We start from the raw sequence: 18,147 nt of genomic DNA on the forward strand, positions 1-18,147 counted from the left end.
CACCACTGTTGTGGGACGCATCACTGATGGGGGGGATGAGTCAGAGTATAGAAGAGAGATCGAGCGACTGTCCATATGGTGGCAGCACAATAACCTGGCCCTCAACACCAGCAAAACCAAGGAACTGATTGTGGACTTTGGAAGGAGTAGGATGGGGACCCACAGTCCCGTTTATATCAATGGGTCGATGGTTGAAAGGGTCAAGAGCTTCAAATTCCTGGGCGTGCACATCTCTGAAGATATTTCCTGGTCCGAGAACACTGATGCAATTATTAAGAAAGCACATCAGCGCCTCTACTTCCTGAGAAGATTACGGAGAGTTGGTTTGTCATGGAGGACTCTCTCTAACTTCTACAGGTGCACAGTCGAGAGCATGCTGACCGGTTGCATCGTGGCTTGGTTCAGCAACTTGAGCGCCCTGGAGAGGAAAATACAACAAAAAGTATTAAAGTCCATCTTCGGCTCTGACCTCCCTTCCATCGAGGGGATCTATCCCAGTCGCTGCCTCAAAAAGGCTGGCAGTTTCATCAAGGACATACACCATCCTGGCCACACACTCTTTTCCCCGCTACCTTCAGGTAGAAGGTACAGGAGCCTGAAGACTGCAACGACCAGGTTCAGGAATAGCTACTTCCCCACAGCCATCAGGCTATTGAACTTGGCTCGGACAAAACTCTGAACATTAATAGCCCATTATCTGTTATTTGCACTTTATCAGTTTATTTATTCATGTGTGTATATATATTTATATAATGGTATATGGACACTCTGATCTGTTCTGTAGTCATTGCCTACTATGTTCTGTTGTGTTGAAGCAAAGCAAGAATTTCATTGTCCTATCAGGGACACATAAACTCTCTTGAATTTTGAATCTTGGTTCTTAGTTAAATAATGCTTCGGTATTAAATTGTAATCCTTGCTTTCAAATTCTTTCATGGCCTCATCTCCTCTTCCTAGTAACTTCTCCCAACTTAGAACATTTTCAAATGGCTCGCTACTCTTAACATCTCGATCATCCCTGAAATTATCTCCATCATTGGTGGCCCTACCTCAGTTGTAGTGGTTCCAATTTCTAACATGTGCAATTTAGAAAACAGGCCAACATCGCCATCTGCTGGATAAGAATAATGTTCCTTTCAGTTTGTGTGATAGTCATAGTGTACTGAAACAGGCCTCTCGGTCCAACTCCTCCATGTCGACAAAGAAATGCCATCCAAGCTACTCCTTACTAGCCCTTATCCCTCTAGACGGGTGTATGTGAAACGGGCGCTGACCCAGTCCATAGTGCCCACCCACCTCATTGTGACATCAGTCGAAGCTGGTTGAAGAATCTGTGTGTGAAAGGCGGTCAAAAAGGCCGTTTTGTCTTTAAAAAAAAAAAGAAAAATTCACCAATAACGTGAAATATAGGATCAAATCTTATGAACCTGATCATTGCGTGGAGGGATGAAATGTTAGTCAGAATATGTAAAAAAAGGTTCTATGACTCCGACAAACATCTGACACCCACTCACATGGTAAGCTGGACTTGACAGTTAAAACACACGAGATCGAAAGCAAGCTGGCTAATTGGACCCAAAGGTGGGTTGGGTAATAAGAGGCACGGAATAGTAGCACAGGGTTGTCACTGACAGAATGATTAGGCAAGGCAATGAGGATATGATTCTAATGCAGGCAAATGGTATTGCTGTAGTTGGGCAAAATATGGACATCATGGGTCAAAGGGCCCATTTCTGTGTTATATGACTCTGACAACAGTGATCTGATATTGACATAAAAAAACAGAATGCTAGAAACACATACTGTAAGGCAGCATCTGTGCATCAAGAAACAAAACTAATGTTTCAGGTCAAAGAACCTTTTCAAAACATCACATTATTCATGTAATGTTGGTGATTTTTGCACCAAACCTGAAAAGCTACGTCTGTGAAATTGCTTTAATTCTGATGATCATCTCTACTTTCTCGCAAGATTGTAGTCTTTAATGCTACCTGACTCCCCTCTGCACACAAAATGCTGGAGTAACTCAGTGGGCAGGCAGCATTTCTGAAGAAAAGGAATGGGTGACGTTTTGGGTCGAGACCCTTCTTCAGACATGTCAGGGGAGTGGGCGGGAGAGATAGAATGTAGTCGGAGACAGTAAGACTGGTGGGAGAACTGGGACAAGGAGGGGATAGAGAGGGAAAGCAAGGGCTATTTGAAGTTAGAGATGTCAATGTTCATACTGCTGGGGTGTAAGCTACCCAAGCAAAACATGAGGTGCTGTTCCTCCAATTTGTGCTGGGCCCCACTCTGACAATGGAGAAGGCCCAGGCCATAAAGATTAGATTGGGAATGGAAGCGGGAGTCAAAGTGCTGAGCAACCAGGAGATCAGGTAGGTGAAAGCGGACTGAGTGGAGGTGTTCAGCGAAACTATTGCCGAGCCTGCGCTTGGTCTCGCCGATGTACAGGAGTTGACGTCTGGAACAGCAGATACAGCAGGGGGGGGGGGGGGGGGGGGGGGGGGGGGGAAGAAGTGTAGTATCGATAGCTATGGGAGTCAGTGGGTTCGTAGTAGATGTTGGTCAAAAGTCTGTCTCTTGAAATTGTGGAATCTGGTGCATATATTTTACTTACACTTGATGCAACATTTATGCTTCAAATTGGTGTGAATGTTAGGCTAAATTACTTTCCTAATTACATTCCACAGTAGAGCCAGGCTCTGATCAACAGGTGCAGCACATGAATGATCTTAGTATATTCCTGTATGAAAATCAGATTATAATTCATGCTGTTATGCATATATAGAGAAACAAAAACATAGAAACAAGGCAAGAGGAGTCAGACTTTCATCACTGATCTGTATAAATAAATCAATGAACCTTACCCTTAGACACAAGATGAAAATAATGCCACAAATTCAACCATATATGGTTCAATGAAATTAAGATATATGTGTAAAACATATATATGGAAACAGGCCCTTCGGCCCACCAAGGCGACACCGACCGTAATCTATCATACACCTATCTATCATATCCTACATGCCAGGGACAATTTACAGAAGCCAATTAACCTACAAACCTGCACTTCTTTCAGATGTGGGAGAAACCGGAATTTCCACAGAAAATCATGTGGTCATAAGGAGAATGTACACATACTGTAAGACAGCACCCATAGTCAGGATCAAATCTGGGTGCTGCAAGACAGGAACTGTACCGATGTGCCACCACATTAATTTTTTTTTCTGCAATATCTATTATGGCGATACATCAATAAAGATGAACACGTGATTCTGATTACTGCCTTTATTTGGATAACACACATCTCCAGTCATTGTGTTTTGTTGCTGGTTTTCAACCTCTGCAGTCTGAAGGTCTCGACCCGAAACATCACCTATTCTTTCTCTCCAGAAATGCTGCCTGTTGAGTTATTCCAGCTTTTAGTATACTTCTTCAGTTTAAACCATTTGCAGTTCCTTCTTACACTCTTTATTAAGCAAGGTCCTATTCTCATAATATTATTCACCTCAACTAAGTATCTTGTTCACCTCTGTTGCTGCAGAGAATACAATCCTAGTTATCAAATCTTTCTTCAAAGTGAAAAAAAAATTCCAGCCCTGCCAATATGTTCATAAATCGCCCCTGGATCCTCTCCAGAGCAATTGCACCCTTTCTACAGCGTGTCAGTCTTACAGCATAAAATAGGCCCTTCGTCCCAACTTGTTCGTGCAGATCAAGATGCCTCATCTAAAGTAGTCCAATTTATCCACATTTGGCCCATATCCATTTGAACCTTGTGTGTGCCAATGTGTGTGTGTTTAAGGGTGTGTGTGAGAGTATGTCAGTGAAGCGGCGCCAACACCCGGAGTGAGCGGAAACTTGGCGATGTCCGGGGAGCATATCCCTCTCTCTCCGCCCCCCCTCCGGAATGCGGGCCGGCCCAGGAGCTCTATGTCCAACTGGGGTCCGGGGGAGGTGAGGGTCAGTGATCTCGGGATCGGGCATTGGAGATCGGGCCTTAGCCCGAGATTCATCCCCGCGGCTCCGGAGGCGGTACCGAAGCCCTCACTCACCTGGTCCGCTCCGGGGTTAAACTCCATGCGGTGTGGACCAAAGGTGGACAGAGCGGCCGCCGGACACACAGAGAGCCGCCGGAGGTGAGGGTGGGTGTGAGCGGTGCCTCAGGCAGGGGGGTTGATGCTGGGCCCACCGCCGTGTCTCACCTACAAGATACAAGATACATTTAATTGTCATTTGGACCCCTTGACCCACCTATCACACTATCTGTAGGGGAATGTGAATGCGGGTGAGGCAGCATCTATAGAGCGGTAGACAATAATGCTGGAGAAATGCTTGCGTCTGAAGCGGGGCCAAACTCAAACATAGATACTGCTTCATCCGCTGAGTTTCTCCAACATTTCTGTCTACATTGCCATTTTAAATAGTGTGCGATGGACTTAAGCCAATTGGCTATGTGCGGGAAGGGCGGCTCCGATTGGCGGATGGCGCTGTCTGTCCGAGGGGCGGGGTTGCGGATCAACCTATAGGATGCGGTCACATGCGGCGGGGACGCAAGGAGGGTTCTTTGTGACGTCAGACCCTGGGGTGAGTAGAACCCTGCTCCTATACTCAAATCCTGCCGCTGATATCCCGTCAGTGGGGGGAGGAATTGGGCGAGGGACATCTGGAGGTCGCCGGAAACGTGAGGGAGGGCCGGTTAGCTGTGGCGAGTTTCTCAACATTTCTGATCCCGATGCGGGAAGGGCTGCCCGTCATGTCCGGGTTTGGCGGATGGCGCTGTCTGTCCGATGGGAGGGCGGGCTGTTCCCATAGGGATGAAGCGTCCTCTCAGCGCCCGGAGCTCAGGTGGGAACAGCCGCCGCCGCCGCCGCTCGGCCCAGCGTCCTTTCCCCACTCCCTCCTCACTTCCCGAGGGCGATCCTCCGGCCGGCAAACTGAGGCGTGCGGCAGGGGGGATGTCATGTCTTGGCGCTCTCTGGTCCTCCGACTGCAGCGCCGACCTAGCGGCGGGAGGGCGCGGCTCACCGTCTTTGTTTCTCTGTCTGCAGCAACCCCTGTCTGTTGAAGGGCCGGGTGCAGCGTCTCTAGTCCTCCGCATGTAGCGCCCCCTGGCGGCGGGAGGGCGCGGCTCACCGTCTTTGCAACCTCTGTCTGTTGAAGGGCCGGGTGCAGCGTCTCTAGTCCTCCAGATGCACCGCGCTCCTGGTGGTGGGAGGTCGCGGTGCAGCGTCTCTAGTCCTCCAGATACACCGCGCTCCTGGTGGTGGGAGGTCGCGGTGCAGCGTCTCTGGTCCTCCGCATGTAGCGCCCCCTGGCGGCGGGAGGCCACCGGGCACCTATCCCCGTTCCCCGCAGAGGCTGCTCGACCCGCTGAGTTACTCTAGTACTCCCCTCCCCTCACTTCCGCCATCCTCATCCCCCTCTCCCCTCCACCCCCCTTGCCTCCTCACCATCTCTCCCCTCCCTTCCTCCCTCCCTTCTGGCAGGCAGGTTTGCTAGGGCTACACGTGTGGGTTTAAACTAAATAGTGGGGGGAGCGATTGACAAATTGGGAATATAAAGATGGAGTTGAAGGTTGAAGTGAGTACAGGAAAAGTTACAAAATACTTTCGAATTAATGGGAAGGAAAGTTCGAGAAGAGATAAAAAGAGAGTAAGATCAGGGCCAATTGCGAGTGGTGCAAGAGGGGAGGTGATTTCTGAGGTCAAAGTGGTGAATGTGAATGCGTGAAGTATAAGAAATAAATTGGACGAGCTTGAGGCTCAGTGAGAAATTGGCAATTATGATGTTGTGGGAATTACAGACATGGCTGCAAGAGGGCCAGGGAACTGAATATTCAAGGGTATACCTATCGAAAAGACAGACAGGTGGGCAGAGGGGGTGGGGTAGCTCTGTTGGTGAGGAATGAAATCCAGCCCCTTGCAAGGGATGACATTGAAACAGGAGATGTGAAGTCAGTATGAATAGAACTAAGTAATTGTAAGGGTAAAAAGACCCTAATGGGACTTATCTCCACTCCCCCAGTAAACAGTAAACATGGATATTGGGTGCGTTAAAATTGGCATGTAGTAAACAGCTGCCAAGTAGTACAGATTTTCCATATCTTGTACGGAAATGCAATTTGAATACGGATGTCTGGTTTTGTATTGTTAAACATGGATTTTAAATAGGGAGTTCAGATCAGTCTGAAGAAGGGTCTCGACCAGGAACATCATCCATTCCTTCTCTCCAGAGTCGCTGTCTGTCCCGCTCCAGGTTTAAACGGAGCGCTGTCAGTTTAACGCATGGGAATTTAAGCAAAGTGCTGTGGGTTTTAAATGTAGCACTACCGGCTGGAGTGCTTTGGGTTTTAAACATAGCGCGATGGGCTTTACACATAGCACTATGGCCACTGCGCTATGGGTCACAGACTGTTCAGAAAAATTCTCATATAACAATGAGTCTTTGGAATTCTCTTTCTCAGTGGAAGTTGAGCCATTGATTACCTTTTAGGCAGTGGTAGAATTCTGGATGCCTAGTGGTGAAAGGTTACCAGTGGGATTACAGTTACATTGGGATTGGCCTTGATTTTACAGAACGGTGGGTGGGCTCAAGGGGGAGAAAGGGAGGGATGGAGAGAGGGAGAGGATGGAGAGGGGAGGGAGAGAGAGGTAGAGAAAGGAAGGAGGAGAGGGAGGGTGGGAGGGAAAGTGGAGGGAGGGAGAGAAAGAGGGTGGGGGATAGAGGCAGGGAGAGAGAGAGGAGAGAGAGAGAGAGGGAGGGAAAGAGAGGAAGGAGAGAGAGAGACAGTGAGGGAGGGAGAGGGATGCTTCCAAAATGACTACTACATCATAATCTGATGCAAAAAACTGGAAGCAGGCGTTCAACAGTAGTATACAAAGAGATGGCACTGTCAAGCAAGGTGTGTGGAAGGTATGTAAATTGGTAGCAAAGTTTTACATTCTTACATGGGTATGACCGCACATAAAAAAATGGCACAGCGTAAAAATACTGATTTCCTCAGCAAAATACTGATTTTCAGGTACTAGAAAACAGAAATGCTCTGACAAAACTTGGCAGCTCTGAGTAAAGGTAATGCTATGGTTGTTATTGGAGATTTCAACATGCAGGTAGACTGGGAAAATCAGGTTGGTACTGGACCCCAAGAAAGTAAGTTTGTGGAGTGCCTCCGTGATGGATTCTTAGAGCAGCTTATACTGGAGCCGACCAGGGAGAAGGCAATTCTGAATTTAACAAAAATGACAAAAATGCTGGAGAAACTCAGCGGGTGAGGCAGCATCTATGAAGTGAAGGAAATGGCAATGTTTCGGGTTGAAACCCTTCTTCAGACTGATGTGAGGGTGGGGGTGGGGGGGCGGGAGGAAGAAAGGAAGAGATGGAGACAGTGGGCTGAGGGAGAGCTGAGAAGGGGAGGAGAAAGTAAGGAATACCTGAAATTAGGGAAGTCAATGTTCATACCGCTGGGGTGCAGACTGCCCAAGCAAAATATGAGGTGCTGCTCCTCCAATTTAAGGTGGTCCTCACTCTAGCCATGGAGGAGGCTCAGGACAGAAAGGTCGGATTCGGAATGGTTGGGGAAGTTGAAGTGCTGAGCCACCAGGAGATCAGGTTGGTTATTGCGAACCGAGCGGAGGTGTTCGGCGAAGCGATCGCCAAGCCTATGCTTGGTCGCACCGATGTAGAGCAGCTGACATCTAGAGCAGCGGATGCAATAGACGAGGTTGGAGGAGGTGCAGATGAACCTCTGCCGCACCTGGAAAGACTACTTGGGTCCTTGAATGGAGTCAAGGCGTGAGGTGAAGCGACAAGTGTAGCATTTCTTGCAGTTGCCAGGGAAAGTGGCCAGAGAGGGGGTGATTCGGGTGGGAAGGGCCAAATTGACCAGGGAGTTACGGAAGGAGCTGTCTGTGGAAAGTAGACAGGGGAGGAGATGTGAAGATGTGGCAAGTGGTGGGATCACGTTGGAGGTGGCGAAAATGTCGGAGGATTATTTGTTGTATGTGATGGCTGGTACGGTGGAAGGTGAGGACAAGGGGGACTCTGCCCTTGTTACGATGGGGGTATGGGGGAGTGAGAGCAGTCATGGGGTATAGAAAAGATCTTGGTGAGAGCCTCATCTATGGTAGAAGAGGGGAACCCTCGTCCCCTGAAGAATGAGGACACCTTCGATGCCCTGCTGTGGAACACCTCATCCTAGGTGCAGATGCAGTGTAGACGGAAGAATTGGGAGTAGGGGATGGAGTCCTTACAGTAAGCAGGGTGGGAAGAAGTGTAGTGCAGATAGGCATGGGAGTCAGTCGGTTTATAGTGGATGCCGGTCAGTAGTCTATCGCCTGCGATGGAGATAGTGAGGTCAAGAAATGGTAGGGAAATGTCGGAAATGGTCCAGGTGTATTTTAGTGCCGGATGGAAGTTAGTGGTGAAATATAGTGTTGTGTAAAGAACCTGATTTGATAAGGGAACGAGGTTAAGGAGCCATTAGGAGGCAGTGACCATAATATGGTAAGTTTTAATCTACAATATACATCAATGATTTAGATGAAGGGATTCAAAGTAACATTAGCAAATTTGCAGATGACACAAAGCTGGGTGGCAATGTGAACTGTGAGGAGGATGCTATGAGAATGCAGGGTGACGGACTGGTTGGTTGAGTGGACAGATACATGACAGATGCAGTTTAATGTGGATAATTGTGAGGTTATCCACGTTGGCAGCAAAAACAGGAAGGCAGATTACTATCTAAATGGTGTCAAGTTGGGAAAAGGAGAAGTACAACGGGATCTGGGGGTCCTTATTCATCAGTCAATGAGAGTAAACATGCAGGTACAGCAGACAGTGAAGAAAGCGAATGGCACGTTGGGTGCCATTAACAGAGGAGTTGAATTTAACAAGAGGAGTATAGGAGCAAAGAGGTCCTTCTGCAGTTGTACAGGGCCCTAGTGAGACCATAGCTGGAGTATTATGTGCACTTTTGGTCCCCTGATTTGAGGAAGGACATTCTTGCTATTGAGGGAGTGCAGCGTAGGTTTACAAGGTTAAATCCCAGGATGGTGGGACAGTGATATGCTGAGAGAATGGAGTGGCTGTGCATGTATACTCTGGAGTTTAGAAGGAAGAGAGGGGATCTTGTTGAAACATATAAGATTATTAAGGGTTTGGACACGCGAGAGGCAGTAAACATGTTCCCGATGTTGGGGGAGTCCAGAATGAGGGGCCACAGTTTAAGGATAAAGGGTAAGCCAGTTAGAACGGAGACAAGGAAACACTTTTTCTCACAGAGAGTTGTGAGCCTGTGGAATTCTCTGCCTCAGAGGGCGGTAGAGGCCAGTTCTCTGGATACTTTCAAAAGAGAGCTAGATAGGGTTCTTAAAGATAGTGGGGTCAAGGGATTATGAGGGGAAGGATACTGATTGGGGATGATCAGCCATTATCACGTTGAATGGCAGTGCTAGTTTGAAGGGCCGAATGGCATACACCTGCACCTATTCTCTAGTGCCTCCTCCACCCCCTCCCTCCCCTCTCACTCTCCTTCCCATCCGCCCCTTCAACCACTAGTAATGTTCACGTGGTAGTAATGTCCTGTTTCCCAGCTTGTTGACACTCTGTGTCCCCCCTCCTGCAGGGTTTAGGAGCTGTTGCTGTGGACGGAGAGACGGGATCTTGAGCGGCCATTGAAGGCAGCCATGGTGCCAGTGAGCCCCTCTCCCATCTGCTCGGTTGCGGGCTGAGCTTCAGTAGAGGACCACATGACGGGGCACAACATGGAGAAAAGTTATGAGTGCGACGTGTGTGGCATGGCCTGGCCATACCCGAGCCACCTGGAGGTCCACCGGCGGGTGCACACGGGAGAACGCCCCTTCGACTGCTCAGAGTGCGGCAAGAATTTCACCCGCTACAACAATCTGCTGCGGCACAACCGTGTGCACTCCGGCGAGAGGCCCTTCACCTGCTCCGACTGTGGCAAGAGCTTCAAGACGACGAATGAGCTGAAGATCCACCGACGGGTGCATACCGGCGAGAAGCCCTATGGCTGCACCACCTGTGGCAAGTGCTTTGCCTGGTTTTCGGGGCTGCGGGCGCACCAGCAGGTGCACAACAGTGAGCGGCCCTTCACCTGCTCCGACTGCGGCAAAGGCTTCAAGTCGTCCACGGATCTGAAAGTGCACAGGCGCCTACACACTGGAGAGCGGCCCTACACCTGCAGCAACTGCGGCAAGGGCTTCACCCGCTCCAACAGCCTGCTGGGGCACCAACGCACCCACACCGGCGAGCGCCCCTACACCTGCGCCCAGTGCGGTAAGGGCTTCACACGGTCGACCAAGCTACTGTCCCACTTGCAGATGCACGCTGGCGACCGTCCCTTCCCCAGCCCAGTGTGTGGAGAGCACTTTGCCATAGCTTCCCATGCCCTGTCTCACCAGCGCGTGCACACCAGTGGCCATCCCTATGACTGCCCGTACTGCGGTGAGACGTTTGACAGCTCACAGGGGTTGCGGCAGCACCAGCGGGTCCATGCTGGTGAGCGGCCGCACCCACTGCGGCAAGCGTTTCAAGAGCGCATGGGGGCTGCGGGAGCACCAGTGGATGCACAGGCCATGATGGAGAAGGTGAAGACAGACTCTACGATGGCAGTATAAAAATGGACCATCATTGCCTATGGCAGATTGTGTTTTCTCAGCTGCCACAGGAAGTACATCCTCTGTTGGGCCTTTTTGACGAGTCGATGGTGGCCTCCCATAGATCTATCCACCAATGATCTGTTCTACATTTTCCTTGAACTCCATTCCCTTGGTCATGTTTTCACTCAATGCAACAATGGCAGGTATTTCTGGGAATAATGCAAAAGGAGCAGGATCAGCTCATTCCAAAGAGGTAGAAAGATTCCAAGGGGAGTAAGGGATGACCGTGGCTGACATGGGAAGTCAAGAACAGTATAAAAACAAAAGAGAAGAATTATAACATGGCAAAGATGAGTGGGAAGCCAGAGGATTTGGCGAATTTTACAGAGCAACAGAAGATAACTAACAAGGCAGTGCGAGGAGAAAAGATGAGGTACAAAGCTAAGCTATCCAAGAATATGAAGGAGGATAGTAAAAGCTTATTTAGGTATGTGAAGAGGAAAAAAATCGTTAAGACCAAAGTTGGGCCATTGAAGACTCAAACAGGTGAATTTATTATAGGGAACAAGGAAATGGCAGATGAGTTGAACAGGTATTTTGAAAATATCTTCACTAAGGAACACACAATCTACCTGATCTACTAGTTCTAGGGTGACGGAGGAACTGAAAAAAATTCACATCAGGCAGGAAATGGGTTTTGTAGACGGAAGGGTAATTAAATCCCCAGGGCCTGATGGTCTGCATCCCAGGGTATTTAATGAAGTGGCTCTAAAAATCGTGGACGCACTGGTGATTATTTTCCAATTTTCTATAGATTCAGGATCAGTTCCTGTGGATTGGAGGGTAGCTAAAGTTATCCCACTTTTTAAAGAAATGCGGGAGAGAGAAAACAGGGAATTTTAGACCAGTTAGCCTGACATCGGTGGTGGGAAGATGCTGGAGTCAATTATAAAAGATGAAAAAGCAGCACATTTGGATAGTAGTAACAGGATCGGTCCGAGTCAACATGGATTTACGAAGGGGAAAGCATGCTTGACTGATATTCTGGATTTTTTGGGGGATGTAATTTGGAAAGTGGACAAGAGAGTGCCAGTGGATGTGGTGTACCCAGACTTTCAGAAAACATTTGATAAGGTCCCTCATAGGAGATTAGTGGACAAAATTAGAGCACATGGTATTGGGGATAGGGTACTGACAGGGATAGAAAACTGGTTGCCTTACAGGAAACAAAGAGCAGGGATTAACGCGTCCCTTTCAGAATAGTAACTGGTGGGGTACCGCAAGGCTCGGTGCTGGGACCGCAGCTGTTTACAACATGCATTGATCATTTAGATGAAGGGATTAAAAGTAACATTATCAAATTTGTAGATGACACAAAGCTGGATAGCAGTGTGAGAACTGTGAGGAGGATATTATGAGGATGCATGGTGACTTGGACAGGTTGGGTGAGGGGGCAGGTGCATGGCACATGCAGTTTAATGTGGATAAATGTGAGGTTACCTACTTTGGTGGCTAAAACAGAAAGGCAGATTACTAATTAAATGGTGTCAAGTTGGAAAAAGGAGAAATATAATAGTATCTGGGGGTCCTTGTTCATCAGTCAATGAAAGTAAGCATGCAGGTACAGCAGGCAGTGAAGAAAGCGAATGGCATGTTGGCCTTTCAAACGAGGCGTTGAGTATAGGAGCACAGAGGTCCTGCAGTTGTATAGGACCCTAGTGAGACCACACTGGAGTATTGTGTGCAGTTTTGGTCTCCAAATTTGAGGAAGTACATTCTTGCTTTTGAGGGAGTGCAGCATAGGTTCACGAGGTTAATTCCCAGGCTGGCAGATTGTTATATGTTGATAGGATGGAACGACTGGGCTTGTATACTCTGGAATTTAGAAGGATGAGAGGGAATCTTATTGAAACATAGAACAATATTAAGGGATTGGACACGGTAGTGGCAGGAAACATGTTCCTAATGTTGGGGGAGTCCAGAACCATGGGCCAGTTTAAGAATAAGTGGTAGGCCATTTAGAACGGAGATGAGGAAAAACTTTTTCACCCAGAGCTGTGAATCTGTGGAATTCTCTGAGCAGAAGGCAGTGGAGGCCATTTCTATGGATGATTTTAAGGAGAGTTAGATAGAGCTCTTAAAGATAGCAGCGTCAGGGGATATGGTGAGAAGGCAGGAATGGGGTGCTGATTGTGGACGATCAGTCATGATCAAAATGAATGGTGGTGCTGGCTCGAAGGGTCGAATAGCCTACCCCTCGCAGTGAATCTGGAATTCTCTGCCACAGAAGGCAGTGGAGGCCAATTCACTGGATGCTTTCAACAGAGAGTTAGTTCAAGTTTAAGTTCACATTTATTGTCACATGCTCCAATTAAGGTACAGTGATATTTGAGTTGCCATACAGCCATACTAAGTAAAAAACAAAAATACTCGCAGCGCATAAAATAAAGTTTATCATAAACAACCACAACAGTGGAATCAACGTTCCTCACTGTGATGGCAGTTAAGTCATCTTCCTCCTTTGTTCACCCGTGATCGGGGCTGTTGAACCTGCTGCACTTGCTGTTGCCAACGGTCTGCTGTTCAAACCCTCTCGTCGGGATGATGGAATCTCTGGCGTCGGGACAGCTCGGAACACTTCCATTCTCCCGGGTCGGCCTCTTACCGGAGACCACAGGCTTCACGGTGTTAAAGTCCACAGGCCCTGCCGTCTGAGATCCTTCACTGGCGTTCCTTGGCAAAGGATCCCAGGATCCGCGATGGTAGGTCTGCAACGTGGCTTGACGCTCCGGGCCTGACTCCAGGAAAGGCTGCACCACTCCACGTTGTTAGGCCGTAGGGCCCCAACCCCCACATAAGGCGTACCAGAAAACATTAAAACAAACATTCTTAAAACAAGACATACTTAAAATAATGAAGCAGAAAAGTGGACGAACAGACTGCTGGCGAGGCAGTCACAACAGTGGCGCCACTCGATGGAATTAGATTTAGTTAGATTAAGCTCTTCGGACTACTGGAATCAAGGGATATGGGGAGAAAGCAGGAACGGGGTACTGATTGTGGATGATCAGCCATGATCATATTGAATGGAGCTGTTGGCTCGAAGGGCAGCATGGCCTACTCCTGCACCTATTTCCAACTGTGTGCCTGTGCTGCTAGTTCCCTCCACAACTCACCCCATCTACCTGCAACGCCACCTTTAGGGGACCGTGTCCCTGTGCTTCTAGATCCCTCTGCTGATCCCGAAAGGTCCCTATTCCTTCTCATCAGAGATGCTGCCCATCCCGCTGAGTTACTCCAGCACATTGTGTCTAACTACAGTTTAAAGCAGCATCCGTAGTCCCTTCCTGCACACGTTGATCGGCCACTGGTGGGCAAAGGGTTGGAACCTTAGACGCTTGGACAGGTACGTGGACAAGGCAGGTTTAGAGGGGAGAATGGGCCAAAAGTGGGCCATGGCCACCTTCTCAAGATGGCGTTTTGAAGGGCGAGACGCTAACAAGATGACTGTCAACCAGCGACCCCTCACCAAGATCCCACTATAAAGCACAGCCCTAGAGGAAATACCTGAAGTGTCTGATGGCCAGGTAGAGCACAAGATCTCGGTCAAAAGCGCTGTATTTGCACTCTGGAGCTGCCGACTGAAAAACGCCAGAGGCTGCCAGCGGTTGTCCACAAACTGCACCAACAGCAGCATCCGATGCGTCAATGGTGAGCGCTGTGGGGGCGGACATCCGCGGGTGCACCAGCATGGTTGCATTAGCCAGCGCTGCCTGGGCACCCTGGAACCTTCGTTCGCCTCGGCGGACCACACCAGGTCCCGCAGTTTACCCGCCAGGCACTGGAACAGGGGGCGCATTACGGCAGCAGCCGCCGGCACAAAACTTTGATAAAAATTCACCATACCGACAAACTCCTGCAGCCCCTTGAAAGTGAGTGGCTGTGGAAACGGCCGCATGGCCTTGACCTTCGTAGGGAGTGACACAGCACCCTGTGGGGTAACCCAGTATCCCAGAAACGAAATGGAGACCAAGCCTAACTGACACTTCGTGGGTTTAATTACCAGGCCATTTTCGCGGAGACGCTGGAACAAAAGACGCAGGTGGGTGACATGCTCCGCCTGCAACGCGCTGGCAACCAAAATGACATCCAAATAAATGAGGACAAAAGGCAGGCCCTGTCCGACTTGGTCCATGAGCCGCTGGATCGCCTGAGCGGCGTTCTTCAGGCCGAAAGGCACACAAAATTCGAACAGGCCGAACGGGGTAATGGTGGTGGTCTTGGGAATGTCATCGGGGCGGACCAGGTCCATATTTGAGAAGAAAGTGGCGCCCTTGAGGTGCACGGAGAAATCCTGTATATGAGACACCGGGTAATGGTCCGCCATGGTCACAGCATCGAGGCACCTGTAATCACCACACGGTCTCCACCCCGCAGATGCTTTCAGGACCATATGGAGCGGGGAGGCCCATTGGCTGTCGGACCGGCGGACAATGACCATGTCTTCCATCAGTTGGAATTCATCCTGGGTGATGCGCAGCTTGTCCGGTGGCAGGCGGTGCGCCCAAGCATGCACTGGGGCGCCCTCGGTGGGGATGTGGTGTACGACCCCGTGTCGGGGAGCCGCCCTGCAGGAAATAAGAGCGGCTGGGCGACGTTTGCGACGATAAACTTCCACTTGTACAAGCGGGAGTCAAAAGTGAGGGCAAGGGTCCGCATACCGTACGTTCGAATGTCGCTCCCATTAATGGCTGAGAGGACAGGGCCCTTCTTACCAGCACGGGTATCACGGCCGATTGGGGGAAGAATGCTGACGATCACGTCGGGGTCATCAATTAGGCAGATGGAGACCGTTTTAAATGTCGATGTTTTAAATTGGGTTTTAATCGAAAACGATTGAACATGCGATGAGTCTCACAAACACCAATAACACAGATCCAGCCCAGCTCGATTGACTGAAGGGGCAGAGCCCAGAAAAAGTGCGAAAACGCAACCCCACACAGAGTCACGTGCCCGAGGAACCCAACCGAAGTGTTCGACTACCTGCAAGCACCAGCAGGTGCCGCTACAGCACATCCTTTTTTTCTTTACAAACTACACAACTGGCACACATGTCCCCCATGGGGTGATATCTCTTCCCTTGTTCGAAGAGTGACTGCACTTGGCTCAGTCCCTCAATATCCAGCCACCGTAGACTGTGGTCTTCCTCCGCAGAGGCTTTGCATTGGCTGCAACAAGCTTCCTCAGCATATTCCTCAGCATGTACTCCTATAGCGTGAGTTAATGATTGTCCTTATTTACAATGGGTAAGGCAAGAAAATAAAGTATCTTGTAATGGATATTGTACTATTGACAACAACTTTGGGATTTTTGGGTGGAAAAACTACATGCGTGGAAATCTCAAAATTGTATCGTCAGTTTCAAAGTGGAATGATGGTGAATACTGAAAGTTTTGCATTATTTGTTTACAAAATCATTTTTTTGTGACTGTAAAAAACCTTGTGAAATTTGGGAATTTCAGTAAATGGTTAATTAAATTCCTTATTGCCTTTTTTCAACTTGATTTTTGCTGTCCCAGGGAAAACCATTGAAATGCTTCATATCGGCTCATTTACCTTGTTAATTGTCCATCTAATAAATTTAGGGTGGTAGTGGAATTTCACTTTTGATAGACATCTTTATTATTCACATTTTCTCCTTTTGTTATTGCTGCAGTCAAAATATGTTATTAATTCCAAATCTGCGTTACTTGAGTGGATCTATGCCGGATGCGCTTATTTTTAACTACCCATAGTAACACTAAGTGATTATTGTAATCAAAAGGCACTGAGCAGTTTGTTACCTGCTGTTTAAAATATTATGGCATCTAATAGTACATGCTGTTGCTCATATGTAGTCCGGAACCTAATGTTTACTGTGACTCATCTGTTACCTAAACGTTCTTTCCTTAGATAGTGCAGAGAATATGCTATAGCAATATATCACAAGACTCGTAACCATCCCCTTCCAGTCTGAGCATAAACATCTGTCTTCCTTAGTAACAAAAAGAAACCTCATCAGAAACAAATGTGTTAGCTCTAAATGTTTAATTTACAACTTCAACTAATGGGGAATTCATAATACATTTATTTTTGTTATTTGCTGCTGCTTGTATCTCACTGCCAGCTACTGTACTGTTTTGAAGGGTGGCCGTGACATATTCTAAAGATGATAGGCTCTAAATAGAGTCATCGAGTCATAGAAAATAGGTGCAGGAGGAGGCCATTTGGTCCTTCAAGCCTGCACCGCCATTCATTGTCATCATGGCTGATCCTCCACAATCAGTAATCCGTGCCTACCTTCTTCCCATATCCCTTGATTCCGCTAGCCCCTAGAGCTTTATCTAACTCTCCTTTAAATTCATTCAGTATATTGGTCTCGACTGCCTTCTGTGGCAGAGAATTCCATAAATTCACAACTCTCTGGGTGAAAAGGTTTTTTCTCATCTCAGTTTTAAATGGCCCACCCTTTATTCTTAGACTGTGGCCCCTGGTTCTGGACTCTCCCGCCATTGGGAACTTTTTTCCTGCATTTAGCTTGTCCAGTCCTTTTATAATTTTATATGTTTCTATAAGATACCCTCTCATCCTTCTAAATCCAAGTCTTTCCAATCTTTCCTCATATGACAGTCCCGCCATCCCTGGGATTAACCTTGTGAACCTATGCTGCACTGCCTCAATAGCAAGGATGTCCTTCCTCAAATTAGGAGACCAAAACTGCACACAATACTCCAGATGTGGTCTCACCAGGGCCCTGTACAACTGTACAAATCCTCTCGTTATGAAGGCCAACATATTCAAGCAAAATGTAAGTCATGTGCAGGCTCCGGTGAATTTTAGCATGGCTGAGCATGTGGATTCATGGTGAGTGGAGGTTTAAATTGGGTATAATTCCAAAAGCACAATCTAGTTTGATCTCACCAGTGGCGCAATCTTGTGGCCGAGCAACTTTGGTCTCGAACCTACGTTTGTTGAGCTGGAGATCTGGCGGGAACTGGCGTGATCTGGGCCGACCAATCAACACCAATCTGGGTGGTCAGGTGACGGGGTCCAGCAGACGACACAGCTAGACTTCACTTGACAGCCATCGCTTTTGTACTAATATTAAACTGTGTTTAAATATTAAATTAGTGTTTGTACAACTCACAAACCTCTTCACACCCACCAGCTTCAGAGTTTAAAGTGTAAGGGCTGCAGCCAACCTGCTGCTAGAAGGGTTATTGGCATTTGAAATGTTTTCACGATACTAGTAATCTTTGATTTAGCCTGAATTGGCAGAATGCCTCATCACCACAACTCCATAACAAGAAACAAGACATCCCTTGGCTGGTGTGAAAGGGTGCAAATGCTTTCTACAGGCTGCTGTCTCCACCGCAATACACTCTGCCCTCGGGATGGCTGCGATGAGAATCAGATGATTGATCACCTCTTAATGGACTGTAGATTTGCAATGGTTTGCATAAGGTTGCAAGGATCAATGTCAAAGT

General features: G+C 48.2%; 1 protein-coding gene and 1 long non-coding RNA gene across 2 annotated transcripts; one reads left to right on the forward strand and one right to left on the reverse strand.

Annotated features, from left to right (window-relative positions):
- Window positions 1-290: 290 nt before the first annotated feature.
- Window positions 291-4,581, reverse strand: LOC129696544 (uncharacterized). Its single transcript, XR_008723350.1, has 3 exons — window positions 4,255-4,581; window positions 4,056-4,205; window positions 291-418 (listed from the first exon to the last, which is right to left on the reverse strand). It is a non-coding gene; the product is annotated as an uncharacterized LOC129696544 (long non-coding RNA).
- Window positions 4,582-4,815: 234 nt separating this feature from the next.
- Window positions 4,816-16,159, forward strand: LOC129696545 (gastrula zinc finger protein XlCGF7.1-like). Its single transcript, XM_055634564.1, has 2 exons — window positions 4,816-4,848; window positions 9,626-16,159. Exon 2 carries the CDS (start codon window positions 9,750-9,752, stop codon window positions 10,638-10,640), a length of 891 nt encoding a protein of 296 aa, XP_055490539.1. The 5' UTR covers window positions 4,816-4,848; window positions 9,626-9,749; the 3' UTR covers window positions 10,641-16,159.
- Window positions 16,160-18,147: the final 1,988 nt, after the last annotated feature.

Source organism: Leucoraja erinacea, chromosome 4, assembly GCF_028641065.1.
Source record: "Leucoraja erinacea ecotype New England chromosome 4, Leri_hhj_1, whole genome shotgun sequence".
In the NCBI taxonomy this organism is placed as follows: domain Eukaryota; kingdom Metazoa; phylum Chordata; class Chondrichthyes; order Rajiformes; family Rajidae; genus Leucoraja; species Leucoraja erinaceus.

Bases quoted from the DNA above. Each gene is read 5' to 3' on its own strand.
- LOC129696545 (XM_055634564.1), top strand. From the start codon at position 9,750: ATGACGGGGCACAACATGGAGAAAAGTTATGAGTGCGACGTGTGTGGC.